General features: G+C 49.0%; 1 protein-coding gene across 4 annotated transcripts in view; it reads right to left on the reverse strand.

Annotated features, from left to right (window-relative positions):
* STIM1 (stromal interaction molecule 1) overlaps positions 1-13,100 on the reverse strand; it is a 66,482-nt gene that overhangs the window by 27,086 nt on the left and 26,296 nt on the right. For all 4 annotated transcript variants that reach the window (XM_070749362.1, XM_070749360.1, XM_070749361.1 and 1 more), the window contains exon 2: positions 6,464-6,594. In XM_070749362.1, the coding sequence (XP_070605463.1) occupies positions 6,464-6,511 (48 nt within the window). In that variant the 5' untranslated portion in view covers positions 6,512-6,594. The remainder of the gene's footprint in view (positions 1-6,463; positions 6,595-13,100) is intronic.

The raw sequence follows: 13,100 nt of genomic DNA on the forward strand, positions 1-13,100 counted from the left end.
TCCCCCTATTGCAGAAGGGAACCAAGGAGGCCCTGCAGAAAGGAGAGACGCCAGACCACCACCACCACCCCTGCAGCCCCTCGCGGCTCTCTCTGTCCCAAGAGGGGGGGCCGCCCTGGAGCCGGCCTGGCCGAGTCCCCAGCCATGGAGGAATCGGGAGAGCCAGGCGGGGCTGGACGCCAGCAAGCGCCCGTCATCGGCTCCGGGACAGGCCAGCAAGGGAGGAAGGAGGGCTGGCCGCTCTCCAGCTGGACATTCTCAGGTCTCTTTCAGCAGCCAGTTATGGCCACCAGCAGAGACCCCCCCCCCCAGGGGTCCTCCCCCCTCCCTCCTGCCTTGTCCTGGTCTCTGCCCTCACACACACACCGACACCAATCTGCCACTCAAGGCCCAGCAGGGCGGAATTAACCCCATCCTGCCCCTCGGAAAGCTCTGGGGCCCATGGGCGAGGGAGTCCTCCTGGCCAGCCGGCCCGTGGGCTCACTTGGAAGGTCTAAGGAGAGGCCGAGTCCTCCAGGGGAGGGATTCCCTTTCTCCTCAAAAGGCAACCAGACTTCTCTTGGGGTTCCCCTTCTCCTCCGAGAAGCCCCCTCGCCCCCTGCAAGCGGGAGACCCTCTGCCCCTTTGGACCGACGGCTGTCCAGTCACCTCTCCTCTTTTTTTTCTGTAAAAGGTTTTCCTTTCCTCCCTCCACTTCGAATTCAGACACACCTCCATACATATACCTGACATCAGAGGTCTTCCAACTTGGCCACTTGAAGACTCGTGGACTTCAACTCCCAGAATTCTCTCAAAGACATATAGGAAGTTAAATATTTCTTCCTTAATCTCTTTTATGTGCCTATCGACCCCCCTTTCTTCTTAATACATGTTCCATCTGTCTTCCTGCTCCCCCCCTTCTCTCTCCATCTCTCCCCCTCCCTCCCTTCTTCTGACCACCCACCTCCACCTTCTCTAAGCCTACTTCTCCTCTCACCCTCTTCTCCTTCCTCCGAGTGACTTCGATTCTATTCAAGTTCTTATTTTTAACAGACTGATAATGTATTGCTAAATAAATAATATTCTATCATAACAACAGAGTTGGAAGGGACCTTGGAGGTCTTCTAGTCCAACCCCCCTGATTAGGCAGGAGACCCTACACCACTTCAGACGGGTGGTGATCCAATATCTTCTTATAAGCTTCCACTGTTGGGGCATTCACAACTTCTAGTGGCAAGCTGTTCCACTGATTAATTGTTCTTAGTGTCAGGAAATTCCTCCTTAGTTCTAAGTTGCTTCTCTCCTTGTTTAGTTTCCACCCACTGCTTCTTGTGTTTTGGAGAATAGCTTGACTCCCTCTTCTTTGGGGCAGCCCCTGAGATACTGGAAGGCTGCTCTCCTGTCTCCCCTGGTCCTTCTTCTCATTCAACCAGCCATTTACCCAGTTCCTGCAACTGTTCCTCATATGTTTCAGCCTCCATTTATCCCTTAATCCTCTTTGTGCCTCTTCTCTGCCCTCTTTCTAGAGTCTCCACATCCTTTTTGCATCGTGGGGACCAAAACTGAATGCAGGATTCCAAGTGTGGCCTTACCAAGGCCTTGTAAAGTGGTATTAACACTCTGTGCGATGGCTAAATAAATTACACACTCTTGGTATAATTCTCTTGGTCCCTTCTCAAATGACATCTTTCGCTAAAATTATAGCCATTATATTTTAACCATTGCTGTACACACTAAAAACCAGTATTGACCCTATCCTTATATTTATAATTTGGTCAGCCCCCTCCCAGGTAAGGAGACTCCCCTGGGAACCTGCCCTCCGGCCCCTCCAGGAAGGTGGGGGGAGAAGCGGGAGGCAGGCTCCAGCAGGCAAAGGCCGGGGGGGGGGGGGGCACGCGATGATGCCCTGCCAGGCCAGGCAGCACAACTGGCAGGGCAGGTTGGAAGGCACCAGCGCCTCTGCTGATGCACCTGGGTGGGGCCGGGCTGGGAATGGCTCAGCCCACACACACACACACACACACACACACACTTGATTAAGTGCGTGGCGCATTCGGAAGGAAGGGAGGGAGGAAGGAGGGCATCCCGGATGGATGGATGACCGTCCAAGCGAGAGTTTCGCCCCCCATCCCACAAAAGCGAAATCCAAAGCTCCCTCGGGCATCGGGGCTTTTGCACAGGTGCGCCTGGTGCGCCAGTTGTGGCCCTAGTTGCATCAGGAATCCCTTCCCACAGCCCCTCCCGCCCTCCTCCCCTCCAGGCCTGATTGCTGCAATGGGCTGCACCTGGAGCTGCCCTTGGGGAGGGTCCGGAGAGGGCTAATTGCCCAGCACGCAGCCCCGCGAGCCACAAGGGCTGTACAAACATCCACCCACATTGGTCCACAGCAACACAGAAACGTAGAAGATTGACAGCAGAAAAAGTCCTCCTGGTCCGTCCAGTCTGCCCTTATATGGTTGGGAATGAAACTGCCAGGGAGGAGATTTAGATGAGACATCAGGAGAAGCTTTCTAACAATAAGGGTGATAAGCCGGTGGAACAGCTTGCCACAGGAGGCGGTGAGCTCACCTTCACTGGAGGTCTTCAGACAGAAACTGGACGGTCATCTTTCTCGGATGGTTTAGTGAATCCTGCATTGAGCAGGGGGCTGGACCCGATGACTATGACTCTAGGATTCTATTTCCTGTATTTTATCCTAGGATGGATCTAGGTTTATCCCTGTTTACATTCAGTCCCTGTGGATTGACCAACCACGTCAATTTAATCATCAATCTCACTATCATCGTCCAGGGGGGAGAGTCTAAAGACCCCCAAGCCTGGCAGCATAGCTGAGTCTTAGGACTCTTGCAGAAGGCGAGGAGGGTGGGGGCAGTGCAGATCTCCGGGGGGAGCTGGTTCCAGAGGGCGGGGCCCCCACAGAGAAGGGTCTTCCCCTAGGCCCAGCCAAGCGACATTTTCTAGTTGCCGGGACCTGGAGAAGGGCGACTCTGGGGGACTCGTGCAGCAGAAGGTGGTCCCACAAGTAATATGGTCCGATGCCATGTAGGACTTTATAGGTCCTCACCAACACTTTGAATTGAGTCTGGAAACTAATCGGCAACCAGTGCAGACCGCAGAGTGTTGGAGAGTAAATAAATAAATGAATAGGTTCTGCAGCTGAGCTGCTCTTACAGAGCATGGGGCCACTCTCCGAGGCCCTGCCTGCACACCCTGGAGCTCTTGACCCTGGGCCCTGCAATGCCCCTTCCAAGGGTCCCAGGGGGTCTTTTCTCCCTCCTGGCAAGTTTCCTTGTTTCCAGACTGACCAAGCATCGATCCTGTCTTATCATCAATGAGGTTCCCTAGTTGGGTCATGATGAGGGGACTGGAGGCTCAAACACAGGAAGAACGGTTGCAGGAACTGGGCAGGGCTGGTTTAATGAAAGGAAGGACCAGGGGGGGAGGGGAACAGCCTTCCAGTATCTCAGGGGCTGCCACAAAGAAGAGGGAGTCAAGCTATTCTCCAAAGTGAAACAAGGAAAGAAAGAAAGATAGAAAGAAAGAAAGAAAGAAAGAAAGAGAAGGACCAGGGGAGACAGGATAGCAGCCTTCCAATATCTCAGGGGTTGCCCCAAAGAAGAGGGAGTCCAGCTATTCTCCAAAGCACCTGAGGGCAGAACAAGAAGCAATGGGTGGAAACTAAACAAGGAGAGAAGCCACTTAGAACCAAGGAGGAATTTCCTGACAGTCAGAACAATTAACCAGTGGAACAGCCTGCCTCCAGAAGTTGAGAATGCTCCAACACTGGAAGTTTTTAAACAGATGTTGGATCACCGTATGTCTGAAGTAGTGGAGGGTTTCCTGCCCAAGCAGAGGGTTGGGCTAGAAGACCTCCAAGGTCCCTTCCAACTCTGTTGTTGTTGTTGTTGTTATTCTAAACCTCCAGAGGTCAAAATGACCTTCCCCAAGGCCGAAAATCAGCCGGCGCACTGGGGCTGACCTAGGGCAATGCCTCGCATGCCTTTCCGATATGGCTCCATGCGCCACCTGTGCCATAGGTCCACCATCGTGGAACTACACTGACGAAACGGGGCCTTTGGTTCTCTCGCGCATGGCTCCAGGGGGCCTGGGAAGGCGCAAGGGGCCGCCTGGCTCTTCTGCGCTGCTTTCCTGCAGCCGCTGGACGGAAAGAGCCGCTGAATCACAACCTCCGGAGAGGGAGAGGGAAGGCAGCAGGTGGCCGGGCGGAAGAGGACTGTCCGGTGGCTCAGAGAGGTCAACACGTTCCCTGTGGAGGCCAGAGCAGGCCAGGCCGGGAATGCAGAGACAGCCCAGCAGCGCCCTTTCCAAGAGGCTGAAATCAGGAAGAATCCCATCATCACTCTCTGGTTTTAATAATAATAATTAATAATAATTTATTAGATTTGCATGCCGCCCCTCTCCAAAGACTCACAGCTCACAGCAGCAATAAAGAATGTATAGCAAATCCAATAATTAAAATTATGGCTAAAAACCCCAATTATTAAAAAACAGGCAATACTACTCAATCATAACCCTACATAAATCTTACTAGCCAAAGGGATACGTCAAATTCCCCCCTGCCTGGTGACATAGATGGTCTCTTAGGTTGTGTGATTGCTTTTCTTTTTATAATAAGGGTTTTTAATTGTTTTCTTTTAACATTAGATTTGTACATGTTGTATTGTTGTTGTGAGCTGCTCCAAGTCCTCGGAGAGGGGCAGCATACAAATCTAAATAATAATAATAATGATAATGATAATAATAATAATAATAATAATAATTATTATTATTATTATTATTATTATTATTATTATCATTATTATCTTCAGAGTCTTGCAGAAGGCGGGGAGGATGGGAGCAGTTTGAATCTCCGGGGGGAGTTGATTCCAGAGGGCCGGGGCCGCCACAGAGAAGGCTCTTCCCCTGGGTCCTGCCAGATGACATTGTTTAGTCGACGGGACCTGGAGAAGGCTGACTCTGTGGGACCTGATCGGCCGCTGGGATTCGTGTGGCAGAAGGGGGTCCCGGAGGTTTTGCACTGCAACCAAACAGGCACAGACATCAGGGCTGCAGAAAGAAACCTCTTGCAACCGTCCTGCCCTCCTTCCGCTGGGGGCTGCGCAATGAAGGGCCCAGAAGGAGGACTGAGAAACTGTCCGCAGACCCCTCGCGTCCTGCACACAAACGGTTCCGGCGTCTTGCCCGGGGCCCCCACTGCACAGCTCCGCCTGCCAAAACCGCCCGACCGAAAGGGGTTTTTCCCCTCTGCCGAGCCCTCCACCCCCACAGCACCGTCGCATTTCCCCTCTCTTCCCATCTTCCCATCTTTCCTCCGAGTGGGATTGTAAGATTTATCAGTTGCTGTTTGTCACTTACTTACTTACTTATTCGACTTCTAGGCCGCCCTGAAGGACTCGGGGCGGCTCACAACAATTAAAATAAGTCAAACATACGATTCTAACTGTAAAATCCAATTTAAAACCCACACTAACTAAACAATCAACATTCATGCATTATGATTAATGATTTATCTATGATTTATGATCTATGACGTGTGACTCGCTGTTTATATGTACACTGTGAGCTTCTGCGCCGGAGACAATTTCCTTGTGTGTCCAATTACACACAACCAATAAAGGATCCGATTTCTATTCTATGCTGTATTCCGTATTCATTCTATATTTACTCTGTTATTCTATTGTGTTCTAGTCTATTTTATTCTATTGTATTGTATTCTATACTATTCTATTCCATTCCATATTCTGTTCTATTCTTTTTTTCCATTCTTTCTATTCTCTATTCCATTCCATTCTTTTCCTATTCTATTCTATTCTAATTCTATTCTATTTCCATTCCTTTCCTTTCCTCTCCACTCTCTGTTCTGTCCTGTCTTGTTCTGGAGCAATTGTTCTGAATCTGGGGGGGGTCAAGACCTCTTTGGGGGAGGTCGAAGGACCGTTTCACAGGGGTCACCCAAGACCCTGGGGGAAAAGACTAATGTCCCCTGGTGTTAGGAATTAAAACTTCTATTCTGGCAATCTGACCAATCAGGCATTTCTGGTGGGGGCGTCCCTCTGGCCCTTCCTGCCAATCAGCTTCAAGCTCCATTCGGAGAACTGGCGCTGGGCTTATGGTTGGGGGTCACCACAATCCGAGGAACTGTATTAAGGGGTCGCGGCATTAGAAAGGCTGAAAGAAACCCCTGCAACCTGGAGGATTCAGGCTGGTCTGGAGGCAGTGAGGTCCACTCTCTTCCCTTCTACGCAGATGGCTGATCGGACTGGCGGGGGGGGGGGGGGGGAGATATGGCTTAGACTGTAGTGGGAGGGGGGGGTCATAGTGATGATGATGATGATGGTGCCTTGTCCCAAAAGTACACCAGCATCCGCTGACCACAAACCCCCATCTAACCCGGGGTAACCTGGATAAAGGGGGGGGGGAGGGCGACCCATGAAGCAGGCGGGGGAGGGGATGCAGCCCTCACCTCATCGCTCTCCTCCACGTCCACGTTGCCGTTCGCGTCATCGTCCATCTGCTTGTGGATGCTGCGCACGGCTTCAAAGCTAAGTTGCTCGTCCTCATTGTGGCACAGGGGCCGGTCGATGCGGCAGAACTCTGTAAGGGGGGGGGGAGGGGAGGGGGGAAGAGTTAGAAACAGCCAGGAAGGGGGGGGAGGGGGGGAAGCCCCGGATTGAAGGTCGAGGATTTGCACTTTTTAAAAAATTAATAGTTTATTAGTGCTCAGTTTCCTTTCCAAAAACAATAATGCAATAAATACAGTCAGGGATTCTGCATCGTTATATCATTGCGTCTTCTTCTTCTTTTGGAGTTGCATTTTATGCATTTGGACATAACTGTGCTGATATTATATAAATCCTTAGCTAAAATACGTATATTTTTCTATATGCAGATTTACATGTGATGCTTCTATTTTAGCTATTTTTACTTTTGTTTTTCTAGGCTCCATCCAATGGCCTAGATCAGTGTTTCCCAACCTTGGCCACTTGAAGCTATTTGGACTTCAACTCCCAGAATTCCCAATGCTGGCTGGGGAATTCTGGGAGTTGAAGTCCAGATACCTTCAAGTGGCCAAGGTTGGGAAACACTGGTATAGATGGTACCATGGGATCCCCATTTTAAATAGTATTTAAAATTTAGTATTTTTAGTAATTTAGTATTTTTAGTATTTTATACAGGTAGTCCACCGAGTGTGACCACGGAGCGTGAAAAACGGTCACCAGTCCCTTTTTTTCAGTGCCAACGTAACTTAACCAGCTTATCGACAGCAGGGATTCGTTTAAAGAATCTGTGGCCATAGAGCAGCAAAACCCACTTATTGAATGTCTTTTGATTTAAATCAAAATTAGCGGTCAACAATATGGTTGACAAACTAGTTGTATATGTGGAAGGATTAGGCGGGTAACATCGTAAACCTATGAAGATTAAAATTGACTCTATATAACATAGACGTATGAATTTATATTTATATATAGATACGTATGTTGACTACACCGTGATAAGCCGTCACAGACAAACTCGATGTATTGTAAAATAATCTCATATAGTCACATTATTACTACTTCTGTCTTTTATGATGTGTACCATCTCCTTTCTTTTTTCTTTGTTATATGTTTTGTTTGTCTTTTTTAATGCGTATTTATTTTTATTTTATTTATTTATTTATTTTGTCAAACAATTATAGGGTGGTAATTTGTACAAATAAAACATTAGATAAGTAATGATAAAAAGTAACAAAAGAAGACTAGGACAGGGACGGTAGGTACATATATAACCAATAAAGACTTTTTTTTAAAAAAAGAGAGATGTTTCGCTTAACCACGGAAGTTTTGGGGCTCAATTGTGGTCGTAAGTCGAGGACTTTCTGCACTTGAAATGTAAAGTGGGGGGTGACCTTTTCCGGGACCCCTTTTCCAGCCTAGAAAGCCTCCCCCTCTTCTCAGGGCCCCCTCCAACTGGGACGCCCCCACCCAACCGCTGTGCCAGTGGCAGGGCTCGAACGGGGAGCCTCGCAATGCCCTCCCCCCTCCCTCCCTGCAGAGCCCAGGGCAGCCGAGAGCAGCCGGCAAAGCCCAAAGTGCCCGGATGAGTCAGAGGCCACGAAGGCCGTGCAGGTGCCAGCGGAAGATCCGCTCAGCCGGCTGAGTCACCCTGGGCACGCTCGGGAGGAGGGGGGAGGGGGCGTGGCCAGGGCAGCTGCAGAAGCCCCTCCCCTTTCCCTCCCAACTGATGACTCCGCTTGCCAGGCTCTGTCGAACTGCATCCGTCTGGCAACTCTGAAAATACCATTTTCCTGCCAGAGTCATTTTGCAGCCTGCTCTGCTTGGCCTCCACTTACGACCACAACGGAGCCCGAAGTTTATGTTGCTAAGTGGAACAAGAGCAGTGAGACTTATCTGCCGCTTCACAGGGTGTTTCCAGCCCCCTCTAAGCGGTTGACGGAGAGTCAGCCTCTTTTGCCCCCAACACTCTGGGTCCTCATTTGACCCACGAAGGAAGGAAGGAAGGAAAAAGAAGGAAGGAAAGAAGGGAAAGAAAGAAAGAAAGAAAGAAAGAAAGAAAGGCCATAGCATTAGCAATAGCATTTAGACTTACATCCCACTTCCTCATGCTTCCCCAGCCCCCTCTAAGCAGTTGACAGACTCAGCCTCTTGCCCCCAACCATCCAGCTCCTCATTTGACCCCTCTTGGAAAGAGGGAAGGCTGAGTCCACCTGGAGCCAGTGGTGGGATTCAAACTGCTGAACTACAGCTGGCACTTAGCTGAAGGAACCTGCAGGGCTGCACTCTCTAACCACTGGGCCCCCCTGCCTCTGGAGAAGGCCTGGGGATGACACAGTCGCTTGCTTTCAGTATCTGAGGGCTTCCCTCAAAGAGGGGGAGAGGGTCCCCCCTCTTCTCCAAAGCCCCCAGAGTGATATCAATAGCTCCTCAGCCTTAGTGTTGATGCAACTTAGGATGGTATTGGCTTCCTTGGCTGTTGCTGCACATTGCTGGCTAGAATAGAATAGAATAGAATAGAATAGAATAGAATAGAAGAGAATAGAATAGAAGAGAAGAGAAGAGAATTCATTATTGGACCAAGTGTGATGGGACACACAAGGAATTTGTCTTTGGTGCAGATGCTGTCAGTGGACATAGAAGAAAAGAGACATTAGACTAGAATAGACATAGAACAGAACAGAATAAGAACATAGAATAGAACACAACTCTTTCTTGGCCAAGTGTGACTGGACCCACAAGGATTCTATGACCTTAAAGATGCCAGGTCACAAATGCCACTTGGGAGGCCAAGCGGAGAAACGAGGAAGGATCAGCGTCTCAATGAATCCAACTGGCAAATTTGCAACACATGCCCCTAAATACGCACGGCTGCTGCTTCAGGCAGCGTGGGAGCCCCCCCCCCCCCCCCGAGCCCCCCACCCTCTGAATTGCTTGACGTCCTCCAGAGGAGGGCTGGGCTGGTGGGGGTGACGGGAGGGTCTGGGTGGGAAAAGCCAAGGGACGCCTGAGTCCAGCGGAGGCGAGTGTGAGGCTGCCTTTGCGCCTGCGAGAGGGAACATGCCAGCCTCCCCCAGCGTGGCCCAGGCCAACGTCACAGGAAGCGCTGGAGCAGAGCCAGGCCTGGTCCTTGCGTTCTCAGGAAGGGCCACAAAGGCCTCGAGTGCCCCGACCGGCTAAGCGGCTCTGCGGGAACCATCCTGGAGAAGAAAGGGCCAGGGAGGGAAGGAAAGAGAGGGAGGGAGGGAGGGAAGCACACCAGAGGGCTAGATATGTTCAGAATTACCAAGAGAGCTTATTCCAACTGAATGTGTGAAAGAAAGAAAGAAAGAAAGAAAGAAAGAAAGAAAGAAAGAAAGAAAGAAAGAAAGAAAGAAAGAAAGAAAGAAAATAGTGGGCACAATCACAACAACATCGAAATCCCTCCTTGGCAGTTCTCTGTCCCAGCACTGGTCACCTGACAAGTGGACGACTCAAACAAACCAGCCTGGCTCCCCCCCCCAAACTGCAGGGGTAACAGGTAGCGTATACCCTCCCGTCCTCCCACCTCTCACACTACTAGACAACACAGTATCAACAGTAGAGACCTTCAAATTTCTAGGTTCTATCATATCTCCAGACCTAAAATGGTCACCTAACAGCAAAAACGTCATGCAAAAAGCACCACGAAGGATGTTCTTTCTGCGCCAGCTCAGGAAGCTCCAACTGCCCCAGGAGCTGCTGACCCAGTTCTACAGAGGAATCATTGAGCCTGTCATCTGCACCTCCATCACTGTCTGGTTCGGTTCTGCAACCCAACAAGACCGACATGGACTTCAGAGGAGAATCAGAACTGCAGAACAAAACAATGGCTGCCCACCTGCCTTCCATTGAGGATTCATGTAGACTGCACGAGTCAAAAAGAGGGCGGGGAAAATAGTGACTGACCCCTCGCATCCTGGACACAAATTGTTTCAACTCCTACCCTCAAAACATCACTACAGAGCCCTGCACACCAAGACAACTAGACACAAGGACAGTTTTTTCCCGAACGCCATCACTCTGCTAAACAAATAATTCCCTCAACACTGTCAAACTTTTTACTAAATCTGCACTTCTAATACGAGTAGTTTTTTCTCATCCTTCCTACCAGCGATTTCCTCCCACTTAGGACTGTATGACTGTAACTTGCTGCTTGTATCCTTAAGATTTTTATTAATATTGTTTCCTGATTGCTTATTTGACCCCTATAGTGTTGCACCACATGATTCTTGACCAATGTCTCTTTTTCCTTTATGTGCACTGAGAGCATCTGCACCAAAGACAAATCCCTCGTGTGTCCAATCACACTTGGCCAAGAAAGAATTCTGTTCGGTTCTGTGATGCCAATCCAGACAATATTGACTCTTCCAAAGTCGTTAAGAACTGGGCTCTGTTGGGACGGTGTGGATGAAGGCACTGACCCCCTTGGTTCCTATTTGCATCTTTTATCTGTAGCTGGAGTTACTTTTATTTCTTTACTTTACATAATTGTTATTCTTGTTAACGTTATTTATTTAAATTTATTGGCTGCCTCTTTCCAGTGGACTCTGGACTCCTATTCATGTGATGGGAAGCAGAATAACAAGAGGGGGAAGGGACCCTGGAGGTCTTCTAGTCCAGCCCCCTGCTTAGGCACGAAAGCTACACTACAGGGTGAGTTCCAAGAATAATGCAATTATTTTTTTAAAGTAATTTCTTGAACAGATTTGCACAAACACTTAAAATTCTTCAAAGTCCTAGTCCTTGGGCCTCTACACATTTTTTCCAGCCACTCTGCCACGACCGGTATGCGCCCTGGAAGGCGTCTTTGGGGACCTCTTGCAAGGTCTTTGTCACAGCTGATTGGACCTCTTCTATGGACGAAAAACGCCCCTTGCCACAACGCGTTACAGGTCTGCGAGTTCCTGGCCAAACACCAGGTGCCAATGGTGACCCCCCCCCAACAGTCCTGACATCGCCCCAGCAGACGTCTTTTTGTTCCCAGCTCTGAAATGAACCCGTTTTTCATCCATAGAAGAGATCCAATCAGCCGTGATGAAGACCTTGCAAGAGATCCCCGAAGACGCCTTCCATGGCACGTACCGGTCGTGGCAGAATCACTGGACAAAATGTGTAGAGACCCAAGGACAGGGCTTTGAATAATTTTAAGTGTTTGTGTTTGGGTGTTCAGAGAGAGGTGGCATATAAATCCAATAAACAAACAAAAAACAAATAAATAAATAAATTTATTCAATCAATTACTTTAAAAAAAATTGCATTACTTTTGGAACGCACCCTGTACGACTGCAAGGAGTGGAAATCCTTCCACCCTCCACCATTCAATCAGAACGGAAGAAGCTCCTTGGATGAGAAGCAACGTATCTTCGAGGAAAAGCAGCCCAGGTGCCTTTGGAAAAAGCAGTTTTGGAAGAGAAGCCTGGACACACACACACACACCCCTGTTCTTAATGGGGAGCGCATGATGAGAGAGGGTGGCCTTGCAAAGCCACTGGATTCAGTGCACATGCGAATGCAAAAAAGTCCAAGGCCCTTTTCGAACCTCAGGTGGAAGTGGGTGGGTGGGTGGGTTGTGTGGAAAGCCACTTGCAGGGGAAAAGAAAAGCTTTTGTGAGTCAACCCCTCCCAGCACACTCAGCCCACGCAGGGATTGAAAAGCACAAAGCACTCAAACCCTTTGAACAGACATAGAACCATAGAAATTCACCCAGGAAGAACGGACGGGAGTCGTTCATTAACGGCTTCATCAGAGAAAGGACAGATCTCGTTGGGTTCCTACCTGCACAGGGGGAAAATATACACTGCTCAAAAAAATAAATAAATAAAGGGAACCCTTAAACCAGGGGTCTCCAACCTTGGCAACTTTAAGCCTGGTGGACTTCAACTCCCAGAATTCCTCAGCCAGCAAAGCTTAAAGTTGCCAAGGTTGGAGACCCCTGCCTTAAACAACACAATAGAACTCCAAGTCAATCCAACTTCTGTGAAATCAAACTGTCCACTTAGGAAGCAACACTGATGGACAATCAATTCCACCTGCTGTTGGGCCCATTCAACTTTGTTCAGAACAAAATATTCAGAGAGAATATTTCATTCATTCAGATCCAGGATGGGTTCTTTGAGGGTCCCCTTTACTTTTTTGAGCAATATATATATGTATATTTTATTTTATGTACGCTGAGAGCATATGCACCAAGACAAATTCCTTGTGTGTCCAATCACACTTGGCCAATAAAAATTCTATTCTATTCTGTTCTATATATCACATGTTTTTTTGCTGAATGTTTAAAATTAAGGGAGCCTGGGATGGCACCATTTTATATATATATGAAATTCTGCCTTTGGGATTGGCTGGTTAAACCAGTTTTTGAAACGACAGAAATCACATTTACCGTGGGGATGCGTCATAAGTGTGAGGAACAGTCACAACAGTGAGGACAGGCCCCTTTTTTTCAAGCCCCTTGTTAACGGTCCCTAAACGGACAGCTGCCAGTCAAGGAGCCTCAACCTGCACCCATTGCAGGGAGAGGTGGGGAGAGTGGCCCAGAATAGGGAGGGTTTTTCTCGGTGGTGACGAGGCCGCGGGAG

This window comes from Erythrolamprus reginae, chromosome 4, assembly GCF_031021105.1.
Source record: "Erythrolamprus reginae isolate rEryReg1 chromosome 4, rEryReg1.hap1, whole genome shotgun sequence".
NCBI lineage: Eukaryota > Metazoa > Chordata > Lepidosauria > Squamata > Dipsadidae > Erythrolamprus > Erythrolamprus reginae.